Source organism: Chiloscyllium punctatum, chromosome 15, assembly GCF_047496795.1.
Source record: "Chiloscyllium punctatum isolate Juve2018m chromosome 15, sChiPun1.3, whole genome shotgun sequence".
NCBI classification, from domain to species: Eukaryota; Metazoa; Chordata; class Chondrichthyes; order Orectolobiformes; family Hemiscylliidae; genus Chiloscyllium; species Chiloscyllium punctatum.
The window spans coordinates 102640914-102662542 of record NC_092753.1 but is presented as its reverse complement, the minus strand read 5'-3'; the positions used below and the strand labels follow the sequence as shown (position 1 = coordinate 102662542).

The 21629-nt window shown below is 43.4% G+C and overlaps 1 protein-coding gene across 8 annotated transcripts in view; it reads right to left on the bottom strand.

The window, feature by feature from the left end:
- The window catches only part of hsf2bp (heat shock transcription factor 2 binding protein), a 127841-nt gene that overhangs the window by 56067 nt on the left and 50145 nt on the right, over positions 1–21629 (bottom strand). For all 8 annotated transcript variants that reach the window (XM_072585804.1, XM_072585812.1, XM_072585805.1 and 5 more), the window contains one exon: positions 21267–21408. In XM_072585804.1, the coding sequence (XP_072441905.1) occupies positions 21267–21408 (142 nt within the window). The remainder of the gene's footprint in view (positions 1–21266; positions 21409–21629) is intronic.

The window sequence follows — 21629 nt, the reverse complement described above, 5'->3', positions numbered from 1 at the left end:
TATTTATCTAAAAGCCAATTAAATTCCCATATTGCATTTGCTTCAACCACCACCCCAAGCAGTGCATTCCAGACTCCTAGAACTTTGTGTAAAAAACCTGTCCCTCAAGTCTCTTATGAGCTTTTTCCCTTCACCTTAAATGGATGCTTCTTATTATTAGACATTTCAACTCTGAGAAAAAGTTTCTGATGGTCAACCCTATGTACATGCATTTCATAATTTTATAGACTGCTAATAATTCTCCCTTCATTCACTGTTGCTCAAGAGAAAACAACCTGAGGTTTTCTAGCCTCTCCTTGTAGTTCATTCCCTCTAATCTAGGCAACATCCTGATAAAATTCTTCTGCACCCTCTCCAAAGCCTCCATAGGCTTCTCTAAGGTGGCAACCAGAATTGAATGCATTACGTTAAGTGTGGCCTAACCAAAGTCTTATAAAGCTGCAACATGACATTCTGATTCTTGTATTCAATTCTCTGACCAACAAAGGCAAGCATGTTGTACACCTTCTTTCCCACCCTATCTACTTGCATGGCCACTTTCAGGGAGCTATGGACTTGAACCCCAAGATCCCTCTGTCCATCAAGGCTGTTCAGGGCCCTGCCATTAACTGTATATTTTCCCTTAACATTTGATTTCCCAAAGTGCAGCATCTCACACTTATCCAGGTTAAACTCCACCTGCCATTTCTCTGCTCATATCTGCAATTGATCTATAATCTGCTACATCCTTTGACAATCTTCTACACTATTCACAACTTCACTGATCTTTGTATCGTCTGCAAACTTTTCAACCCACTCATTAAATAACTTTTCATCAAAGTCATTTAGATATAACACAATAGCAGAGGTCCCAGTATGGATCCTTCGAACACCAGTCACGGAGCTCCAGCCCGAAAAACACCCTTCCACCACTAAGCTCTATCTTCTATGGGCAAGCCAATTCTGAACCAACGTGGCTAGGTCACTATGGATCCCATACATCTTAGTCTTCTGGATTAGCCTACCATGAGGGACCTTGTCGAAAGCCTTATTAAAATCCATGTTAAACAACATCCACTGCTCTACCCTTATCAATCACCTTCATCAACTCCTTGAAAAGTTCAATCAAGTTAGTAAGACATGACCTGCTCTGCACAAAGTCATGCTGACTGCCCTTAATAAGGCCATGCTTTTCCAAATGTGCATAAATCCTATCGCTAAGAATGCCCTCCAATAGCTTCCCAACCACTGATGTGAGACTTACCAGTCTATAGTTTCCCTTCTTGAACAGAGTAACAACATTAGCTACTTGCTAGTCCTCCAGGACCTCTCCAATGCCTAGCGAGGATACAAAGATCCTTTCTTGCCTCCCTCAGAAACTTGGGCCCTAGGGATTTGTCCACTTTAACACTATTCAAGAGATCCAACAGCCCTTCATTCTTGATTGCTAAATGCCCTAGCATACTAGCTTACTCCACACAAATCTCATAGGCCTCCATATCCTTCTTCTGGGTGAATACTGATTAGATTAGATTACTTAGTGTGGAAACAGGCCCTTCGGCCCAACAAGTCCACACCGCCCCGCCAAAGCGCAACCCACCCATACCCCTACATCTACCCCTTACCTAACACTACGGGCAATTTAGCATGGCCAATTCACCTGACCTGCACATCTTTGGACTGTGGGAGGAAACCGGAGCACCCGGAGGAAACCCACGCAGACACAGGTAGAACGTGCAAACTCCACACAGTCAGTCGCCTGAGGCGGGAATTGAACCCGGGTCTCTGGCGCTGTGAGGCAGCAGTGCTAACCATTGTGCCACCGTGCCGCCCAAAAGTACTTTTAATGCAAAGTACTTATTTAGGATCTCACCCACATCCTCTGCTCCAAGCATAAGTTCCCTTCTACCTCCTCCCCAGTTATCCTCTTGTATTTAATGTATACATAGAATGACCTGGGATTCTCTTTCACCCTGTTTAACAAGGTCATTTCATGGCACCTTCTTGCACTCCTAATTCCCTGCTTGAGTAATTTCTTGCTTTCTTTTTATTCCTCACAGGCCTTGTCTGATTTTAGATTCCTAAACCTTAACATATTGTAGTGTTGCTGCCAAACCACTTTTGCTGGTGGACAACAAAATCCCCCCTGCAGAGTACATTTTATGCCCTTGCCACTCTCAGTGCTTCCTCCAAATATTGTTCAACATGGAGAGTACTGATTCATGAGCAGATGGAGAACAGTATGTGATATTCAACAGAAAGTTTGCTTGTCCATGTTTAACCTGAAGCCAGAGACTTCACTGTGTCTGCAGTCAATTTTAAGGACTCCAAGGGCAACTGCCTCTTGAATGCATACCACTGTCCTATGACCTGTGGTGGGTCTGTCCTGCTGCTGGGACAGGACACATCCAGGGATGGTGACAGTGGTGTATGGGACATTGTCTGTGAGGTATGATTCCATGAGTCTGAGAGTCAGTTCGACCAGTTTTGACACTGGCCTCCAGACATTCGTTAGGAGGACTTTGCAGTGTCGACAGGGCAATTTCCGCTGTCATCTTTTCTGGTGCCTAGATTGATTCCAGGCAGTTCAACTGATTCCATTTATAACTTGAGACTTTGTAGCAATTGATACAACTTAGTGGCTTGCTAGTGCATTTCTTAAGGCAGTTAAAAGTTAACCACATTTCTGTGTGTCTGGAGTCAAATGTAGGCCAGGCCAGGGGAGGACGGCAGATTTCCTTCCCTGAAGGAGATTAGTTAGCCAGATGGATTTTTCTGACAATCAACAATAATTTCATGGTCTTCAGAAGATTTTTAATTGCAGTTTTTTAAAAATTGAATTAAAATTCCACCACTGTAGTGGGATTTTATCAGGCTCCCCAGAACATTAACTAAGTTTAACACCACTAGGCCATCGTCTACCCTCACAAATCTTTAGTTAGATCACATTTGAAACACTGTGTGCAGTTCCAGCCACCACTTTACCATAAGGATGTGGAGGCTTTGGAGAGGGTGCAGAGAAGGTTTACCAGGATGTTGCCTGGTCTGGAGAGTTTTAGTTATGAAGGGAGGTGGGATAAACTCAGATTGTCTTCATTGGAAAGATGGAGGTTGAGAGGTGACCTAATAGAGGTTGACAAAATTATGAAAGGCATAGATAGGGTAGACAATCAAAGGTTTTTTTCCCAGTTGGAAAGGTCAACTACAAGAGGGCACAGGTTTGAGGTGAGAGGGAAAAATTTAGGGGACAAGTTCGGGGGAATTTTTCACACAGAGGGTGGTGAATGCCTGGGACACACTGCTAGAGGAGGTGGTGGAAGCAGGCATGTTAGCAATTTTTAAGGCGTATCTTGATGGAGACAATAAAAGGAGGCAAACAGAGGGATAGAAACCATGCATAAGCAATAAGCAGAAGGTATGAATAAGGGTTAGAATTAGAGCAGGTTTGGTGGGACAAAGGGCTTATTCCTGTGTTGTATTTAATTGTATTGTATTGTGTCTAACATGCACTGCAGAAATTCATCAAAGATCCTCAGGTAACACTTTCCAAACCCATGATCACTTCCACCTAGAAGGACAAGGCCAGCAGATACATGGGAACACCACCACCTGTAAGTTCACATCCAAGTCACTCACCATCTGACTTGGAAATATATCGCCGCTCCTTCAGTGTCAGTGGGTCAAAATCCTGGAATTCCTCTCTCATAGCACTATGAATCAACCCATATCAGATGGACTGCAGTGGTTTAAGAAGGCAACTCACCACCACTTTCTCAATGGCATCCAGGGCTAGGCAATAAATGCTGGCCCAGCCAACAATGCCCACATCCCATGAATGAATAAAAGCAAAAAACTGTCATGGCAGATGGTGGAATTTGACTTCAATAAAAATCCAGAATCAAGGGTCTAATGGCTATGAAACTGTTGTTGATTGTCAGGAACTACTCATCTAGTTAATTACTATCCTTTAGGGAAGGAAACTGCTGCCCCTACCTGGTCTGGTCTACATGTGACTCTACATGGTAACTCAGCAATGTAGTTAATTCATAACTGCCCTCTGCAAAATCAGGGATGAGCAATCAATGCTAGTCTTGCCAGCGAAACCCACTTTCCAGGATGAAGAGAAAAACATTTTTGCCTTCACTTGGTGGCATTTTCTTCAGTTGGTGTGTCTTCTTGAAACCCTTATTCAAGCTACTAATTCATTTAAAATTAGTACTTGTACTCATTTCTTCAAATGCTTGTTGGATGTCTTCCTCTGACACCTGAAAAGCTTTCTGTTTCTGACACTTTTCTCTTACTGACCTCCAAGCCACTTAGAATTGACTTTTCAACCAAGACTGGTTGGATACTATTAAAACAACATCGCTTCTCTCTAAATGACTCTCACACTGCCTGACTTCTTCTGAACTGTTCTGACCTTGTGTTACAGGAACGAGATACTAAAATGGATGATCAGCCATATATATGGGCTGAATGGCCTGCTCCTATTCTTATTTTCTATGTTTCCATGTTATACTGTGTAGTGATTTCAAGACTTTTGTGTATTAATATGTACAATATATATTTAGAGAGAGACAGGAAAGTGAGAAATCAGTAAAAAAAAAGAATGCTATACTGTTACACCTCACTGTGGTAGCACTCTGGAAATCGAGTGCAGTTATTCCCAGAGCCGTTACAAAAAGAAAGATTTTATAAAAGTATGCAGAATGTTGAATTTATTTATCTTCTCAATTCAGATTGATAGAAAGCATAGACCAGGCTGCTGTAGTTAGCAAGAATTACTCTTTATTACAAATGAGTAGATTCTAACTACAAATAAACAATTATGAACTATTTTGTAAAGACAATGTCTTTTTATTTTTGTGCTTTTTAAAAAATGTGCCCTAAAATGAAAACACATTGTTTTTAAAGACTATCAATTTCCAAGGATGGCTACATTTTTGAATTTGGAGATGCCGGTGTTGGACTGGGGTGTACAAAGTCAAAAATCACACAACACCAGGTTATAGTCCAACAGGTTTAATTGGAAGTGTCGCTCCTTCATCGGGTGATAGTGGAGGGCTCAACCTGAGAATGCAACTTTTTAAAAAAAGGTTTTGTGATTTACACATGAAAGAAGTGAAACTATCATGGTATTCAAACAGATGAAAGACTCAACAGACAATCAATTTTTCAGTGTATAATTTCAGTGACATCACATTGTAAATTTTTGCTATAAATTCTATGTGCTAGGATTGAGCCCTCCACTATCATCCGATGAAGGAGCAACGCTCCGAAAGCTGGTATGCTTCCAATTAAATGTGTTGGACTATAACCTGGTGTTTGGTGATTTTTAACTTTGTACATTTTTGAAGGCAATGAATCTGCTACCTATTTCAAACTCTGTGAGCTTTAGCAATGAGCAGCTGAACTGGAGCCAAGCAGTTGTTTACTGAAGTGGGAGCTGGCACGGGGCAGGGTGACACTAGGCATGTGGACACACAAGATGGCCGCTGGACCACAATATAGAGAGAGACAGCAGAGCAAACACAGATATTGCCTGGGGCCACCAGGATGCCAGCACAATGCACTCACAACCGAGTTGATTAGTTTAAGGCAGGTGGGGGAGGGAATGCACGAGTAGTATATACTGTCCGCTGACACCTTTGGTCCAGCCAACATCTTTGATAGAAATGCTAACCGTTTGATATGGATTCAATACAAAGCCAGGGCTGCAGTAACAGTTCTTCTCAGGAACACCGATTAGCACTCATTATTACAGTAATGAACTTCCATGCAGACATTGAAATTGACAATGTCTGCACTGAAACTGACAATGACTGCACTGAAATTAACAAAGGCTGTGCTGGAACTGACAACGACTGCACCAAAGCTATCAACGATTCCGCAATGTTTACAATAAACAAACTATGTTACGAAGACAATAACTTCATTACTGACCTATTATACTACAAAATCTATATAAGTATCTTGACATGTGCTTCGGGTTGAGAGAGGACTCGCGGTTGGCCTTTGTGTTGTTGGTATCTCTCTCTCTCCCCGGAGCTCCGGTATTTCCTTGTACAATAAACTCTATCGTTGAACCCTGACTCTGACTCCGGGGCTGCTGATTTTCCCCACAACAATTGACGCAGCGAGCAGGATTCTTAATACTGGTGCCTTGGTCGCAGCCCACAATTGGGAAGCCAGAATAAGAGCCAATTTGTACATGCAAATAGGAAGAATCAGACTGGGCCAAAGACACAGTTTAAAAGGTATACCGATTGTAATGTCTAACTTGCTGCAGTACTGAGTTAAACATTTAAGTGCATGTCTGTGGAGAATAAATGTTAACTGTATTAACTTCTGTAAGAACCTGCTACTTGTGCTGAAACAGCCAGAGGACAAGGTAGTGCCTGTCTCAAAAACCCTGCCTTAAACCAGCTGTTCAGAGGGGTAGCACCCCCATGCGAAGGTTGGGATTTGAAGTGGGAATTGAAGCACCAAGGGCACTGGGAGTTGTGAAGCACAATGGCAAAGTTGGGTAACATTGGACTCTGTAGGGCCGAACAACGCAGACTCTGGTTTGAGTTTAAGTTAAAAGTTGGGTGCTGTTTGTATTTGTAATTTCCGATGTAGTGGAAGACGAGCTGATCACTCTGACCAAGAGCTAAACCTCAGTGGAGTGCACGTTACCAAGGTGGGGAGTGTGGACACTGTGAGTAACTATGATACCCTGTCAGTCCATAGTAGAACAACAGAGCTTTAATAGTAGCAGTGGCCAGGAGGATAAAGAGTCCTAGCAGTAGAGAGTAACAGGGCTAGAGGTAGGTTTCTGGGCCAATCGGAAGGTGTTGGGTCAGTACAGATTGCCGGGAGGGTAGTGGAATTCCAGTAGAGAGCACACCCTACTGAGCCAGCATTCCCAGCCAATCAGTAGATACCAACTTAGTAATTCTGGCCGGGAGGGTAGAGAAGTCCCACTCGGTAGAGAGCATACCTTGCTAGGAGGCTGCTACAGCTGTAAAGACAGTGCTGGAACAATATTATTGACCAGGGGTAGAGAAGTCCCCACTGGTGAGGAACACTTTACTGTTGGTGGTTTCTGTGGGTACACAGTCTGCTAAATGGCAGATGAAAGTTTTAAGGAGGGGTACTGCAGGTTCCCTTATTGAGAAATACAAGGCAGACAGACAAGGGTTGACAAAGCAAATGAAGAAAAGTAGTTGGGATCCATCCCAGACACTAGCACAACAGATAGAGTGGTTAGATAAACAGAAACGGAATAAAACTAAAAAGATAGGGGTAATGTTAGTGTACCAATTAGCAGGTCTAATTGAACAAGTGAGTGTCTCCACGAATAGGTGGAGAAAGGACTAAGAACAACTTAAAGAGCTGGAGGATAGAATACAAGAGTTGGAACAGGAGTTAAGAAGGGTGCACAAACATTCAGACGTGGATTTACTTCCTCCTTACAAGACCGTCCAGCAGGGACCTACTGCTCCATCTGTTGGACGAACCGTGCAAGAGTATAACCTAGCGCCAGTTACTCGAGGAGGTACAGACTTACAAAAGAAAATTATTAACCCTTCACCCAAGGGGAGAGGCAGCAAATTAGGGCCTCCCTGGGCAAATTAAAGACCCTGGAGTGCACATATCAGGTTCTGAGAAGAACTGGATAGTGTATGGGTAGGACACCAATTACACCTGAGAGACAAACACCAGCTGGTCCAGGCAGCTTGCCCAGCGGACAAGTGGAGACAGGTAGCTGGTGGACCCAATGCCACAGCAGCCCAAGACTTTAGGGGAGGATGGTGGACACATGCTGTCGCCCTTACAACCAAGGTAGATGCCCAGCAATTTTAAAGAGGAAATCCAGAGGATGCTAGGAAATGCTCCCATGAACTGGAGCAACATCATGAATACTAAACAACTTAAAGGGGAAAGAGCCTCTGAGCATGGGGAATGATTTTTTAGGGTTTATTAGGAATGATCAGGGCAAGCAAACCCAGATCGGGGGGGACTGGGCATTTATCCACCCTTTTAAAGATGTGCTCTCTAGCGCCCACCAAACCATTCTGAAAATGGGAGTAATAATATCCCAGGATTATGATGAGTGGGCTAGTGGGATGCAGGAGGCAGAAGCTCTTCAATAAAGGCAAGACCTGACAAAGCAGCTGACCAGAATGGAGGCGAGAACAGAATAAAACTATCCTGCCACAACTGTGGCTGACAAGGACACTTTGCTAGAGAATGTAGGGCCCCACGTGCAGGAAACAATATAAAATACTGCAGCCACTGCAACAGAATAGGACACACAGAAGCTGGGAAAAGTGTGGGGCACCCTCAAACACCACCCAGAAAACTGCAGAACCATGGGAGTCCTGAGGTCAGCAGAGCTGACAACCAGCTGCCCCATTTGTGAGGGTAAGGGAGAGGGGAGAATTTACAGGCTTGCAGTAATAGGAGGAAGGAAATGTAAAATGCTAGTAGATGTAGAAGACAGAGGGTAGTGGTGGACAGTTGTTTTTTCAGACTGGAGGCCTGTGACCAGTGGAGTGCCACAAGGATCGGTGCTGGGTCCTCTATTTTTCGTCATTTACATAAATGAGTTGGATGCGAGCATAAGAGGTACAGTTAGTAAGTTTGCAGATGACACCAAAATTGGAGGTGCAGCGGACAGCGAGGAGGGTTCCCTTAGATTACAACAGGATCTGGACCAGATGGGCCAATGGGCTGAGAAGTGGCAGATGGAGTTTAATTCAGATAAATGTGAGGTGCAGTATTTTGGGAAAGCAAATCTTAGCAGGACTTATACACTTAATGGTAAGGTCCTGGGGAGTGTTGCTGAACAAAGAGACCTTGGAGTGCAGGATCATAGCTCCTTGAAAGTGGAGTCGCAGGTAGATAGGATAGTGAAGAAGGCTTTGATATGCTTTCCTTTATTGGTCAAAGTATTGAGTACAGGAATTGGGAGGTCATGTTGCGGCTGTATGGGACATTGGTTAGGCCACTGTTAGAATATTGTATGCAATTCTGGTCTCCTTCCTATCGGAAAGATGCTGTGAAACCTGAAAGGTTCAGAAAAGAGTTACAAGGATGTTGCCAGGGTTGGAGGATTTGAGCTATAGGGAAAGGCTGTACAGGTTGGGGCTGTTTTCCCTGGAGGGTTGGAGGCTGAGGGGTGACCTTATAGAAGTTTACAAAATTAAGAGGGGCATGGATTGGGTAAATAGGCAAAGTATTTTCCCTGGGGTCGGGAGTCCAGAACTAGAGGGCATAGGTTTAGGATGAGAGGGGAAAGATATAAAAGAGACCTAAGGGGCAACATTTTCATGCTGAGGGTGGTATGTGTATGGAATGAGCTGCCAGAGGAAGTGGTGGAGGCTGGTACAATTGCAACATTTAAGAAGCATTTGGATGGGTATATGAATAGGAAGGGTTTGGAGGGATATGGACCGGGTGCTGGCAGGTGGGACTAGATTGGGTGGGGATATCTGGTCGGCATGGACCGAAGGGTCAGTTTCCATGCTGTCCATCTCTATGACTATGACTCTATGACATAGGAGCGGCCGTATCGATCACAAACTTACCCTTACCCTAGACAAATAATTCACTGAATTGGGGTAGGAGGGGAAAAAGCACAAGCTTATCTAAGTGAAACTATCCTCGTAGAAATAAACAATATATACGTCACCATGAAATTCTATGTGTGCCAAAATAATGAGGACACCATAATGGGTAATGATGTCATGAGAGAATATAATGTTCTAATCGATCGTGTGAAAGGGAAATTGATTTGGCAGACAGAATGGTCGACAGACTGAGATTGGGAAACTTACAAGTCACCTTGAAACTATTAAAGTGGCTACAGTCACCAGTAGGGACTGGAACCTCGAAAACGAGGGCATTTGGAGCCATCTGCACCTCCGCCCCCAGAGCATGGGCAGATACAGATCCAGTTAACATAGACCCGATAAGGGTTCCCGGACCGGAGCATAAGCCCTACCGGCAATACCCAATAAAACCTGAAGCAGAAAAAGCAGTTGTGGAGATAGTGCAAGGACTAATGAAACAGGGAATCCTGAAATAAATCACAAGTACAACTAATTCCCTGACATGGCCAATAATAAAGCCTGATGGGAGCTACAAGTTCACCATTGATTATACAGGACTAAATAAGGCCATCCCCAAATTGCACCCCATTGTAGCAGACCCCTCCACCATTTTAAACAGCTTGGCCCCGAACACAAGATGTTTTACTGTTTTAGACATAGTCAACGGGTTCTGGTCGATCCTGTTACATTCTGAGTCCCAGAAAAAATCTGCTTTTACAGCAAGGGGCGACAGTACACATGGACTCGCCTGCCACAAGGGTTCCACAACAGCTCCACTATTTTTCACAGAGTGATGAGTGACATTCTGAAGAAAGTAGATTTACCAGAGGGTAGCACTACCCTCCAATATGTAGATATGTCCTAATTGCTTCAAAGTCTGAGCCAGGATACCAGGAAGCTTTATGTCTAGTACTACAGAAATTGGCAACCGTAGGGTTAAAGGTTAGCCCCACAAAGGCATAGATTGGCAAAACCCAAGTCTTATACCTGGGATATCTTAAATCCCAGGGACTCAATAAAATGCATAATGACCATAAGAAGGCAATCCAACAGAGGCCACGACCTGCCATTGTCAGGGAGTCAGAAAAGTCATGGGGCTATTCAACTACAGTCGGAGCTTTCTACCCGAGTTCGCAAAATTGGCTGAACTGATCCAGAGATTAATTAAAAGAGGCAAACCCATCTTGGAACCTGTAACCTGGGGATCAGAACAAGAGGAGGCATACAGTCAGCTTAAAACTTGACTCATATTGGCCCCCGGGCTAGGGCTGCCAGATCCCAGCAAGGATTTTCATATTCACTGTAATAATGAAGGAGGATTTTATTCCGCAGTGGTCACCCAAGACCACAGTAACAGGAGAAGGCCATAGGGTACTACTCAACTACAGAAGAGCCAGCAGTCACCGGGTTGCCCAGGTGCATAGCAGCCTTAGACTGTGCAGCTTGGGCTGTTAGGGTTAGTGAGCCCATAGCAATGACGGGGACTGTCATTCTCCACACTAAACGCATCCTAGTAGAGATGCTAAACACAGGGAAACTGAGGGCTGTCTCCAATATGAGAGGGGAAAAGTGGGAGGCTGTTCTTTTACCCACAAGTTAGTCCGTGGTAATAGTTAGGGATACGGGAGAAAACTCAGCTGAGGGAATTCTAGACACAGGGGAACCACACAACTATGGGTATATAGATGGAGGCGAAGATAGGGGGAGAGTAAAGGATACCCCCCCAGACACAGCCAAGGAGACCCTCTTTGTGGACGGGTCATGAAAATATGGAGCAGGGTTGCCCCAAACGGGATGGACTGTCATAAATGATAAGTTAGGAACAGTTATATCTGGAAGGATTGATGGTAGTCAGTCCACACAGGTAGCAGAACTGATAGCACTCACCAAAGCACTGGAACTAGCAAAAGGAAAAATCGAAAATATATATGCAGGCAGTCAATATGCCTTTGGTGTAGTCCCTGACTACATGATGGCATGGAGTAGAAGAGGGTTCACCTCCGCAGGGGGAAGCCCCATCAGACATCAATTAAGAATTCAGGCACTAGTGCCAGTGAACAACCAAAAGAGGCTGCAGTAATAAAAATAAAATCCCATCAAAAGGAGCCAGCAAAAGAGAGTCCAGGCTGGGTAAAATTCAAAGGAAACCAGGCAGTAGGCTGAGCAGCTCAGAAAGCCCTAGAACAAAAAGCCACTGACGAGGCTGCAATAGCAACTATTGAATTAGCAAAAGACGCTATCCAAATTCAGCAGCCACAGGAGGACATCCTGCAGGAAGACAGAGGGAAATGGGAACTGCAGGGGTCATTCAAAGGGGAGGATATTGTCTGGAGGGGAGCAGACAAGGTGGTAGCACCAGTGTGTATACAGAACACATTGCTTGAACTGTACCATGTGCTCTCCCATACAGGTACAGAGGCCATGATAGCAAGCTTAGGGAGATAGTCAAGGAGGAAGGGAATGGGAAGAGATATGGCCAGGTCGTGCCACAGATGCACAGTCTGTGCACAACATAATCCAGGGAGACCCATAAAAGTTAGGATGGGACACCAGCCCTGACCAAGAGGTGCCTGGGAACACTTCCAGATAGATTTTACAGGGCCACTACCACCTTCCCATGGGAAAACGTACTGCCTGGTCATTATAGACCAATTCACCCAGTGAGTAGAGGCATTCCTGACTGTGTGTGTGTTGGGGGGGGTGGGGGGTGAGTGGTGGTACCCCTCCAGATCGACTCCGACCAAGGGACACATTTTACAGGCAAGGTCATGAAGACTGCCAATTACTCAGCATTAGACAAAAGTTTCACAGTCACTATCACCCCCAGAGCTCAGGGATACTACAGAGAATGAATAGAACACTTAAAAATACTTTAGCTAAGGCCATGCAAACCTCAGGCAGAACATGGGCTGAAGTGCTGCCAGTCATACTAATGAAATTAAGAGCAACCACAAATCAGGCAACTGGGCTAACACTAAATTAATGACTGGGCAAGCAATGCAATTGCCAGAGACAATAATCACAGGTGGAACCGATGTCGGTACGCTAAAAGACAAAATTCAGTAATATGTGATAGAATTAAGAACCCAGTTGAAAGGGATGCAGAAATCTGTAATTGATAAACAGACAAAAAGGACAAGGCAAGGGAACTCCAAATCTTCCCTGAGGTCCCAGCAGCGGGAAGCCATGTCCTAGTGTGAGCACTGCCTGACAAACCAGGCTTTGCCCCAAACTGGATAGGGCCATACAATGTGGTAATAAGTGGGGATACCTGTGCCTGCATAGATAGTAAAGGAAAAGGCACATGGAAGCACTGGACCCAACTAAAACGCTTTAAAGACTCCTGTGACCAAACCAATGTCATTGACCATTCCCCAGGTGCAGGCCGGAACGGCGGACAAGACGGTCATCCGGGGGGGAAGTACCAAAAACACAACAGAACATATCACACAAAAGCACAACTGCACCTCCTGACGAAAACAAAGATTTTGACTGATATCTTTATTAACTGCAAATGTATATACCTCTGTGTATTTTAATGTGTTTAAGTGTCGTGACTGTTGCCAGCATGTCAGGATTTGAAGATAACCTCTTCGATAAAACACACCTAAGTCTGCATGGGGACCAAACTGTCTGCTACCCACTGGCGCAATCAGTAGGATCCCTATTCGTGGCCACCCTGGTGTGGACCCCTTGTGACTGTATACAGTAGACACCTTGGGAGCTCCGTTTAAAGGACAGATGGGAAAATACAAATGGGAAACCCAGGGTAGATGTGTGCAGCTGGGCAGGACCAACTGCCCATGGGGCCGGGTCCCCCAGCCTAGGGAAGGGAAGATCCATCTAAAATCCGGTAGTTACCCACTCTGTTTCACAGGGCAGGGATGGGGATGCATTTATGCCCTAGTTCCCAAAAATGACTCAGTCACCAGGGGACAGTTTACCTGCATCCGCAGCAAGGAGGCATGCTTGAATGTGACTGCGGGCAGACAATTCATATGTGGTCAGTGCAATGGTACTCACGTCAGCTCTGCCACATGGACGTACCCATTCCATACTTACCAGCTGGGGGTGGACATCCAGGCAATGAGGGGCGACATGGATGGACAGGCAGATGGAAGGACAGGAAAATGTACGTTACCGAGCGCCGAAAGGATTGTTTTTCCATTTAAGGGGACTTATGCAACAGACACCCTAGTCCTCCCAAACCTGTTCACGGTAGAAACAATTGCACTCCTTACCGTACCATGCCCCAGTGGGGGACATGTTTGGAGAAGGCTAGTGACTCGTTCCATCAGCCAGGAGTTCTGTGCTGACTGGCAGGTCCCCACCATCTGGGGTCATCATTGGGATATGGATGCTTGGGATCTCTATCTTTGGGGGGCTCAGCAGGGGTCATCAGTGCTAAAAACTGAAATTACCTTGTATGTAGCCTGACTATCTTAGGCTATAATACCACCTCAAAAGTTCTAAAAGCAATTAATACAGAGTTGGCTGAACTCAGACTCTACACATAGCAGACACTTTACGCGGTGTATTATCAATTAGCTCAGCAAGGGGGAGTTTGTACAATTATTGGTAATAATTGTATCAACCATGTTATTGATGACTTATAACAGTACAGAAGCCATCAAGAATATCTGAGACCAGCTAGATAATTTTCAACAGGGAGCCACATTACAGACAGCTGGCTAAATTGGTTGATAGGCAAATCTTGGGACCCTATTTGGCACATGGGATAGTTCTCCTCATTGCAGTCATGCTGATATTCTGAGTAGGCCTCGGGAGTTAAAGGCTCTGCTGAAAGGCACTACTGATGAGAACTGTGCCAGCAGCAGTGTCACCATGGAAGAGCCCAACGAAATTGGCCTAAAGATGACCTACCTCTACCTGTAAATTGGGTGGTGGTCTGCGGGAGATCGCTGAAGTTGCCTCCTTGACCACAAAAAAAAGGCAGGGAGTGAAGTGGGAGATGGTGCGGGGCAGGGTGATACTAGGCACATGGACTCACAAGATGGCAGCTGAGCCATATGTTGGCCAGTTGACATACAAGATGGCTGCTGGACCACAATATGGAGAGAGACAGCAGAGCAAATAGAGATACTGCCTGGGGCCACCAGGATGCCAGCACAATGCACTCACAACCGAGTTGATTAGTTTAAGGCGGGTGGGGGAGAGAATACATGAGTAGTGTATACTGCCTGCCAAAGTGACTGGGCCCAGCCAACACCTTTCATAGAAATGCTAACAATTTGATATGGACTCAATACGAAGTACTAATAGCCAGCGCTGCAGTAATTGTCCTTATCAGAAAGCGCGATTAGCATCCATTACGACAGTAATGGACTTCCACGCAGATGTTGAAACTGACAATGACCGCACTGAAGTTAACAAAGGATGCGCTGGAACTGACAATGACTGAACTGAAGCTATCAATGATTCTGCAATGTTTACAATAAACAAACTATGTTACGAAGACAATAACCTCATCGCTGACCTATTATATTACAAAATGTATAAAAGTATCTTGACATGTGCTCTGGGTGGAGAGAGGACTTGCAGCTGGTCACTGTGCTGTTGGTATCTCTCTCTCTCTCCCCAGAGCTTCAGTATTTCCTTGTACAATATACTGTCATTGAACCCCGACCCTGACTCAGAGGCTGGTGATTTTCCCCACATTACAAATGAAGTTGACTGGTTTATGGATTTGAGCTTAATTATCAATGATAAAGGTTCTCTTGGCAAAGTAATTGGTCATCAGATGGTTGAAAAATTTGGTTAACAATAAGATAAAGAGAAGCTAATTTGACGAAAAGGGAAACCAATAGGTCCGCAGCAGCTAAAAACTGAGTTCTTTGCAGTAAGCCACTTTATTCAGAAGAAAACCATCTTATCTTTCTTTCAGCAGATGTTACAGCTTGTGACGTAGAACTGGATAAGTCAGACACCTTTCATAAATGAACCAGCCACAAAACCACTGGAACCATTCGGAAAATGGAAGATCAAGAAAAAACCTTAGATCAATAAGAACCAACCTAACAACAACCATGGCACCGTTTCCCAGTTTTCCCTCCATCTATATTTTATTCCCGTTGTTTATGTTCATCTGTCTGTAGTGTGTGTAAGGGGTGGGGGGGGGGGGGGGGGGGGGGGGGTGGAAGGCTTACAAGGGATATAGAGTTTTAATTTAACTGTTTACCTGCAGTGAGAATCTAATTTGCTATAATAAACCAATTCCTGTAAAATATGCAAATTTAATCCATGCTTTCTAAGAACCTAGATGAGGGATTTTTGAATATTTCTTTCAAGAACTTTAATTTTCGTGACGACTGTGGGAATAACGGCGATTGATTTTCAGCACCTATCCCAGTGAGTCGTGGTAGTCAACATTTAACTTTAGTAGTTAATGCTCCAACTCACTTGTAAACACTCCCTCTACACACAGATACAGACATAAAACAAGGTGTTACAGGTGGAAGAAAAGACAGGAAAGCCAGTTCAGTGGTTCCTGAGATGAGTTTAGGAGCAGGAATAGGAACAGAAGTAACGGGAAATTATACTTGACAAATCTTCTGAAATCTTTTGACAATGCAAAAGTAGAGTAGACAAGGGTGAATCAGTGGATGTTGTGTCTTTGGATTTTCAAAAGGTCTTTGACAAGGTCCCACACAAGAGATTAGTAAGCAAAATTAAAGCTCATGGTACCAGAGGTAATGTATTGATGTGAATAGGGAACTGGTTGGGAGGCAGGAAACAGAGAATTGCAATAAATGGGTTGTTTTCAGAGTGGCAGGCAGTGACGAGAAGACTGAATGCAGTATCTCCAAATTTGCAACAATACCAAGCTGGATGGCAGTAAGTACTTTGAGGAGGATGCTAAGAGGCTACGGGGTGGCTTGGACAGGTTGGCTGAGTGGGCAAATATTTGGCAAATGCAATATAATATGGATAAGTGTCAGGTATCCAATTTGGTGGCAAAAAGAGGAAGGTAGATTATTTGAAAGGTGGTAATTGGGGAAGAGTGAAGGGCTTTTATCTTATCATTTGCCCTTTTATGAGGTACCCTATTGAACACCTTCTGGAAGTCTACTGATTCCCCATGTATTCACTCTGGTTGAGACTTCCTTGAAAAAAACTCTAATAAATCAGTCAGAAATGATTTCACTTTCACAAAGTCAAGCTGACTTAGTTTGGTAAGACTATGATTTTCCAAATGTTGTGCTATTATTTCCTTAATAATTGATTCCAGTGGTTTTCCAACCATCAATATTAAGCTAATTGGCCTAGAGGTAGCTGATTTTTACCTCCATTCTTTTCTGAATAGGGGTATCACATAACCAGTTTTCCATTCCACTGGTATTTCTCACAATTCAATGGTTTATGGTAAAATACAACTAATGCATCCATTATCTCTGTAGCCACCTCCTTTAGGATCCTAGAATGCAAGTCATCAGGCTCAGGGGAGTTATTGGGGGAGTTCAACGAAAGGAATGAACTTATTTGTCTTCAGCCCCATTAGTTGTTGAGGGCCATTTCTTCAGTGATGGTGATGGCACTTAATTTCTCCCTTTATTCTTTAGTATTAATGGAATGTTTGAAGTATTTTTCACCATAATGACTGATGAAAAATATCGGTTTTAACTCCTGATATTTCTTTGTTCCTCAAAACTGCTTGCCTAGACTCATTTTCTAAGGGACTTATGTTCACTTTGATCTCTCTTCCTTGTTGTATATTTGAAGAAGCTCTTATTGCTAGTTTTTGTATTCCTTGGTAATTTGACTTCATTAATTGTTTCTTCGGTCTTTATTAACTTTTAGTCCTTCTTTGTTGGGTTCTGAATTTATCCCTGTCTCTGCGCTATCACTGTCGATGGCTTGCTGATATGCTTTATCTTTCAACTTCATACCTTTCCTTAATATCCTTCGTTAGCTGAGGTTGGGTTACTCCTCTCTATGAATCTTTCCTCCTTAGTGGGATGTATTTTTGCTGCAAGTCCTGAACTGCCTGCTGAAATGTCTGTCACTGTTTGCTTACTGTCATTCCTGCCAATGTAGTCACTTCATTAGAGCTAACTCTATCCTCATTTCATTGTAATTCCCTTCATTTCAGATAAACACTATTGATTTGACCTGAGTTTCTCACTCTGGAAACAAATATTAAATCCTATTGTGCATGAACACTACTTCCTGGGGGATATTTTACTCAGAGGTCATTTATTAAACCTATCACCCATTGCCAGATCTAAAATAGCCTGCTCCCTGGCTGGTTCCACAAAATGAATCTGTTGTCATAGCAACCTTTCCAATTTGATTAACCCAATCAACATGAAGATTAAAATCACCCAACATTACTGCTCTATTATTTTTACATTCTCCAATTATTTGTACATCTACAGCTTTTCCCACTGAGTGATAGTTTTGAAGGTCTGTACACTATTCCTTCCAATGTCTTCTTTCCCTTAATGCATCTTACCTCTGCCCAAATGGACTGAACTCATCTTGAGACTAGATCATCTCTCACAGCTGTCTTTGTTGCATTTCTTACCATTAGTGCTATCCCACCACCTTTTCCATCCCTCCTGTCCCGCTGAAATGTCAAATATCCCTGAATGTTAAGTTCCCAGTTGTGACTGTCGTGTAAAGCTGAGATCATATTCATTTACCTTGATTTGTGTATATTTGTCTACCTTATTCCGAATGCTTCATGCATTAAAGTACATAGCCTTTTAGTTTATTCTATTTCCCTATACTTTTATGGTTACTTGGTACAATATGATACTCGCACATTCTGTCCTTTCCTTTTGTTTTCAAGTAACAATCAACCCCTTCACTGCAATCCTACTTCCCTTTCACCTTTGATTTTATAATTTTCCATTCAACCAACTTGCCACCCCCACCCACTGTTTAGTTTAAAGCCCAATCAATCGCCCTAGTTATGTGATTCACCAAGATTCTGGTCCCAGCATGATTCAAATGAAGCCTGTTCCATTAGAACAGTTCCATCTTTCCCCATAACTGATGCTAGTGACCCATTAATTTGTAGAAGTCCTACCGTGTGGTAAAAGGCCCTTCAGCCCAGGAAGTCCACACCGACTCTCCGAAGAGTAACCCACCCAATTTGAATCAGTTTCTCCCACATCACTTTCTGCCAAGTGTCTATCTCTTTAATTTTGTTGACCATGAAGAGCCAGGAAGGGACATGAGAAGTTGGCAGATAGGATCAACGAAAACTCTAAGGCTTCCTATAGGTATGTCAGGAATAAAAGAATTTCTGTTTCTCAGCATCAGCAGCAACTCGAAGGGTGGGAGCTTGGACCAGGGGCCTGCCGGGAGCAGTGAGTCACTGATTTCAGCTTTTATATTTGAAATCAGAGAGCAGAGGTTTCTGGGAAAAGAGGGACTTCTTATTTTTATTTCCGTCCAGCTATATAAGTCAGTGCTTTCTCCGTATTCTCAGTAACATTGCCCTTTTCCAATGTGAATACTGATGAAAAGGATTCATTAAGTGCTTCCCCATGTCCTCAGATTCAACACACAACGATCCACTACTACCTTTGATTGGTCCTAATCTTACTCTAGTCATTCATAGAACATAGAACAATACAGCACCCTTCCACCCTTCTTGTTGCACTGACCTGTGAACTATTCTAAGCTCATTACCCGACACTATCCCATCATCATCTGCTTATCCAAGGATTGTCTAAATCTCCTTAATGTGGCTGAGTTAACTACATTAACTACATTAGCAGGCACTCTGAGTAAGGAACCTGCCTCTGACATCTGTCTTAAATCTATCACCCCATAACTCAATTTGTAGTTATGCCCCCTCATACACGCTGATGTTATCATCCTAGGAAAAAGACTCTCACTGTCTACCTTATCTAATCCTCTGATCATCTTGTATGTCTTTATCAAATCCCCTCTTAGCCTTCTTCGTTCCAATGAGAACAGACCCAAGTCCCTCAGCCTTTCCTCATAAGAACATCCCTCCAGACGAGGAAATGTCCTGGTATATCTGCTCTGCACCTTTTCCAATGCTTCCACATCCTTCCCGAAGTATGGCAACCAGAACTGTACACAATATTCCAAGTATGGCCGCACCAGCGTGCGGCTCCGGAACTCAAACTCTCTACAAATGAAACCTAACACATGCCTTCTTAACAGCACTATCAGCCTGGGTGGCAACTTTCAGGGATCTATGCACATGGACTCCAAGGTCCCTCTGCACATCCACACTACCAAGAATCTTTCCATTGACCTAGTACTCTGCCTTCCTGTTATTCTTCCCAAAGTGCATCACCTCACATTTAGCTGCATTGAACTCCATTTGCCACCTCTCAGCCCAATTCTGCAGTTTATTTAAGTACCGCCCAACCTGTAACATTCTTCCAAACTGTCCACTACTCCTGAGGTGATGTTAATGTAGCGGAGGAAGATGTAGGGAGTGAATGTAGCGGAGGAAGAGGTGGGGAGTGAATGTAGCGGAGGAAGAGGTGGGGGTCCACCAACTTTAGTGTCACCTGCAAATTTACTAATCCATCCACTTATGGCTGCGTCTAAGTCATTTATAAAAATGACAAACAGCAGTGGTCCCAAAACAGATCCTTGTGGCACACCACTATTAACCGGACTCCAGACTGAATATTTTCCATCAACCACCACTCGCTGCCTTCTTTTAGAAAGCCAGTTTCTAATCCAAACTGCTAAATCACCCTCAATCCCATGTCTCTGCATTTTCTTCAACAGCCTACCATGTGGAACCTTATCAAAAGCTTTATTGAAGTCTATGTACACCACATCAACTGCCCCACCCTTATCTACCTGCTTGGTCACCTTCTCAAAAAGTCTAATGAGGTTTGTGAGACATGACCTGCCCTTGACGAAACCATGTTGACTATTTCCAATCAAATTGTTGCTTGCTAGATGATTATAAATTCTATCCCTTATAATCCTTTCCAAAACCTTTCCTACAACAGACCTAAGGCTCACGGGTCTATAATTACCTGGGTTATCTCTACTGCCCTTCTTGAACAAGGGCACCATATTTGTAATCTTCCAGTCTTATGGCATTAAACCTGTAGACAATGACGACTGAAAGATCAAAGCCAAAGGCTCCGCCAACTCTTCCCTAGCTTCCCAGAGAATCCTCGGATAAATCTGATTTGGCCTTCCCTCTCTATTACCTTTTTCGTCCTCCTCTGCTGGATTCTGCATATATCCCAGATTTTGGGTCTATCACTGACATTTGACTCATTATATATATATTTTTTCAACTCAATACTCTCCTTAACTCCATCAGTTATCTATGTTTAGTTTCTTGCTCTCTTAGAATCCCCCTCCTTACTCAGATATATTTTTTGCTGAGAGTCAAGATTACCCCCTGAAATACCCGATACTTCTTGCCGCTGTCTTTCTTGTTAATCGATCCACCCAGTCTACTTTAGCTAACTCGGTCCTCATTTCAGCGTTATTCTGTTCATTTAGGTTGAACCATCACCTGCATAATCAGCACTTACAAAGAGTAACTTGCTTTTAAAAGTGCAGCAATCCTTCAACAAACCATGATTTTTAAAACATCCCTTTCCCTATTTCAGTCCACAATCAAAAACATACAAAAAAACCCACAACAGTCTTTAGATTTAAGATCACAAAAAAAGTGTAGTAACTAGGAGCAAGAATAAAACTTACTTGTAACAATTCCTGCCAATGCCAGAACAAACTGGTTTTCATCTGAATCCAGATTCTGTTGCTCCTTGATGCTTCCATCTAGAGATTTCACAAAGCTTTCTATTGTCTGGCCCACAATATTGAAGAACTTTTCTGCTTTGCTCTATTAATTTAAAAAAATCCTGTTCATAACTAAATACTTATTGACTGACTTACAAACATATTACAGTATTGCCAAATGAATTAATATGACATAATAAAGATTGTTGTTGCTGTTGAAAATCTGAATACTCATCAAGTCAGACAGCATCAATGGAATGATAAACAATGATTTTTATTACAACCTTTTGTTAGAACAGATGAATGACAACTAGAAAAGTGGGA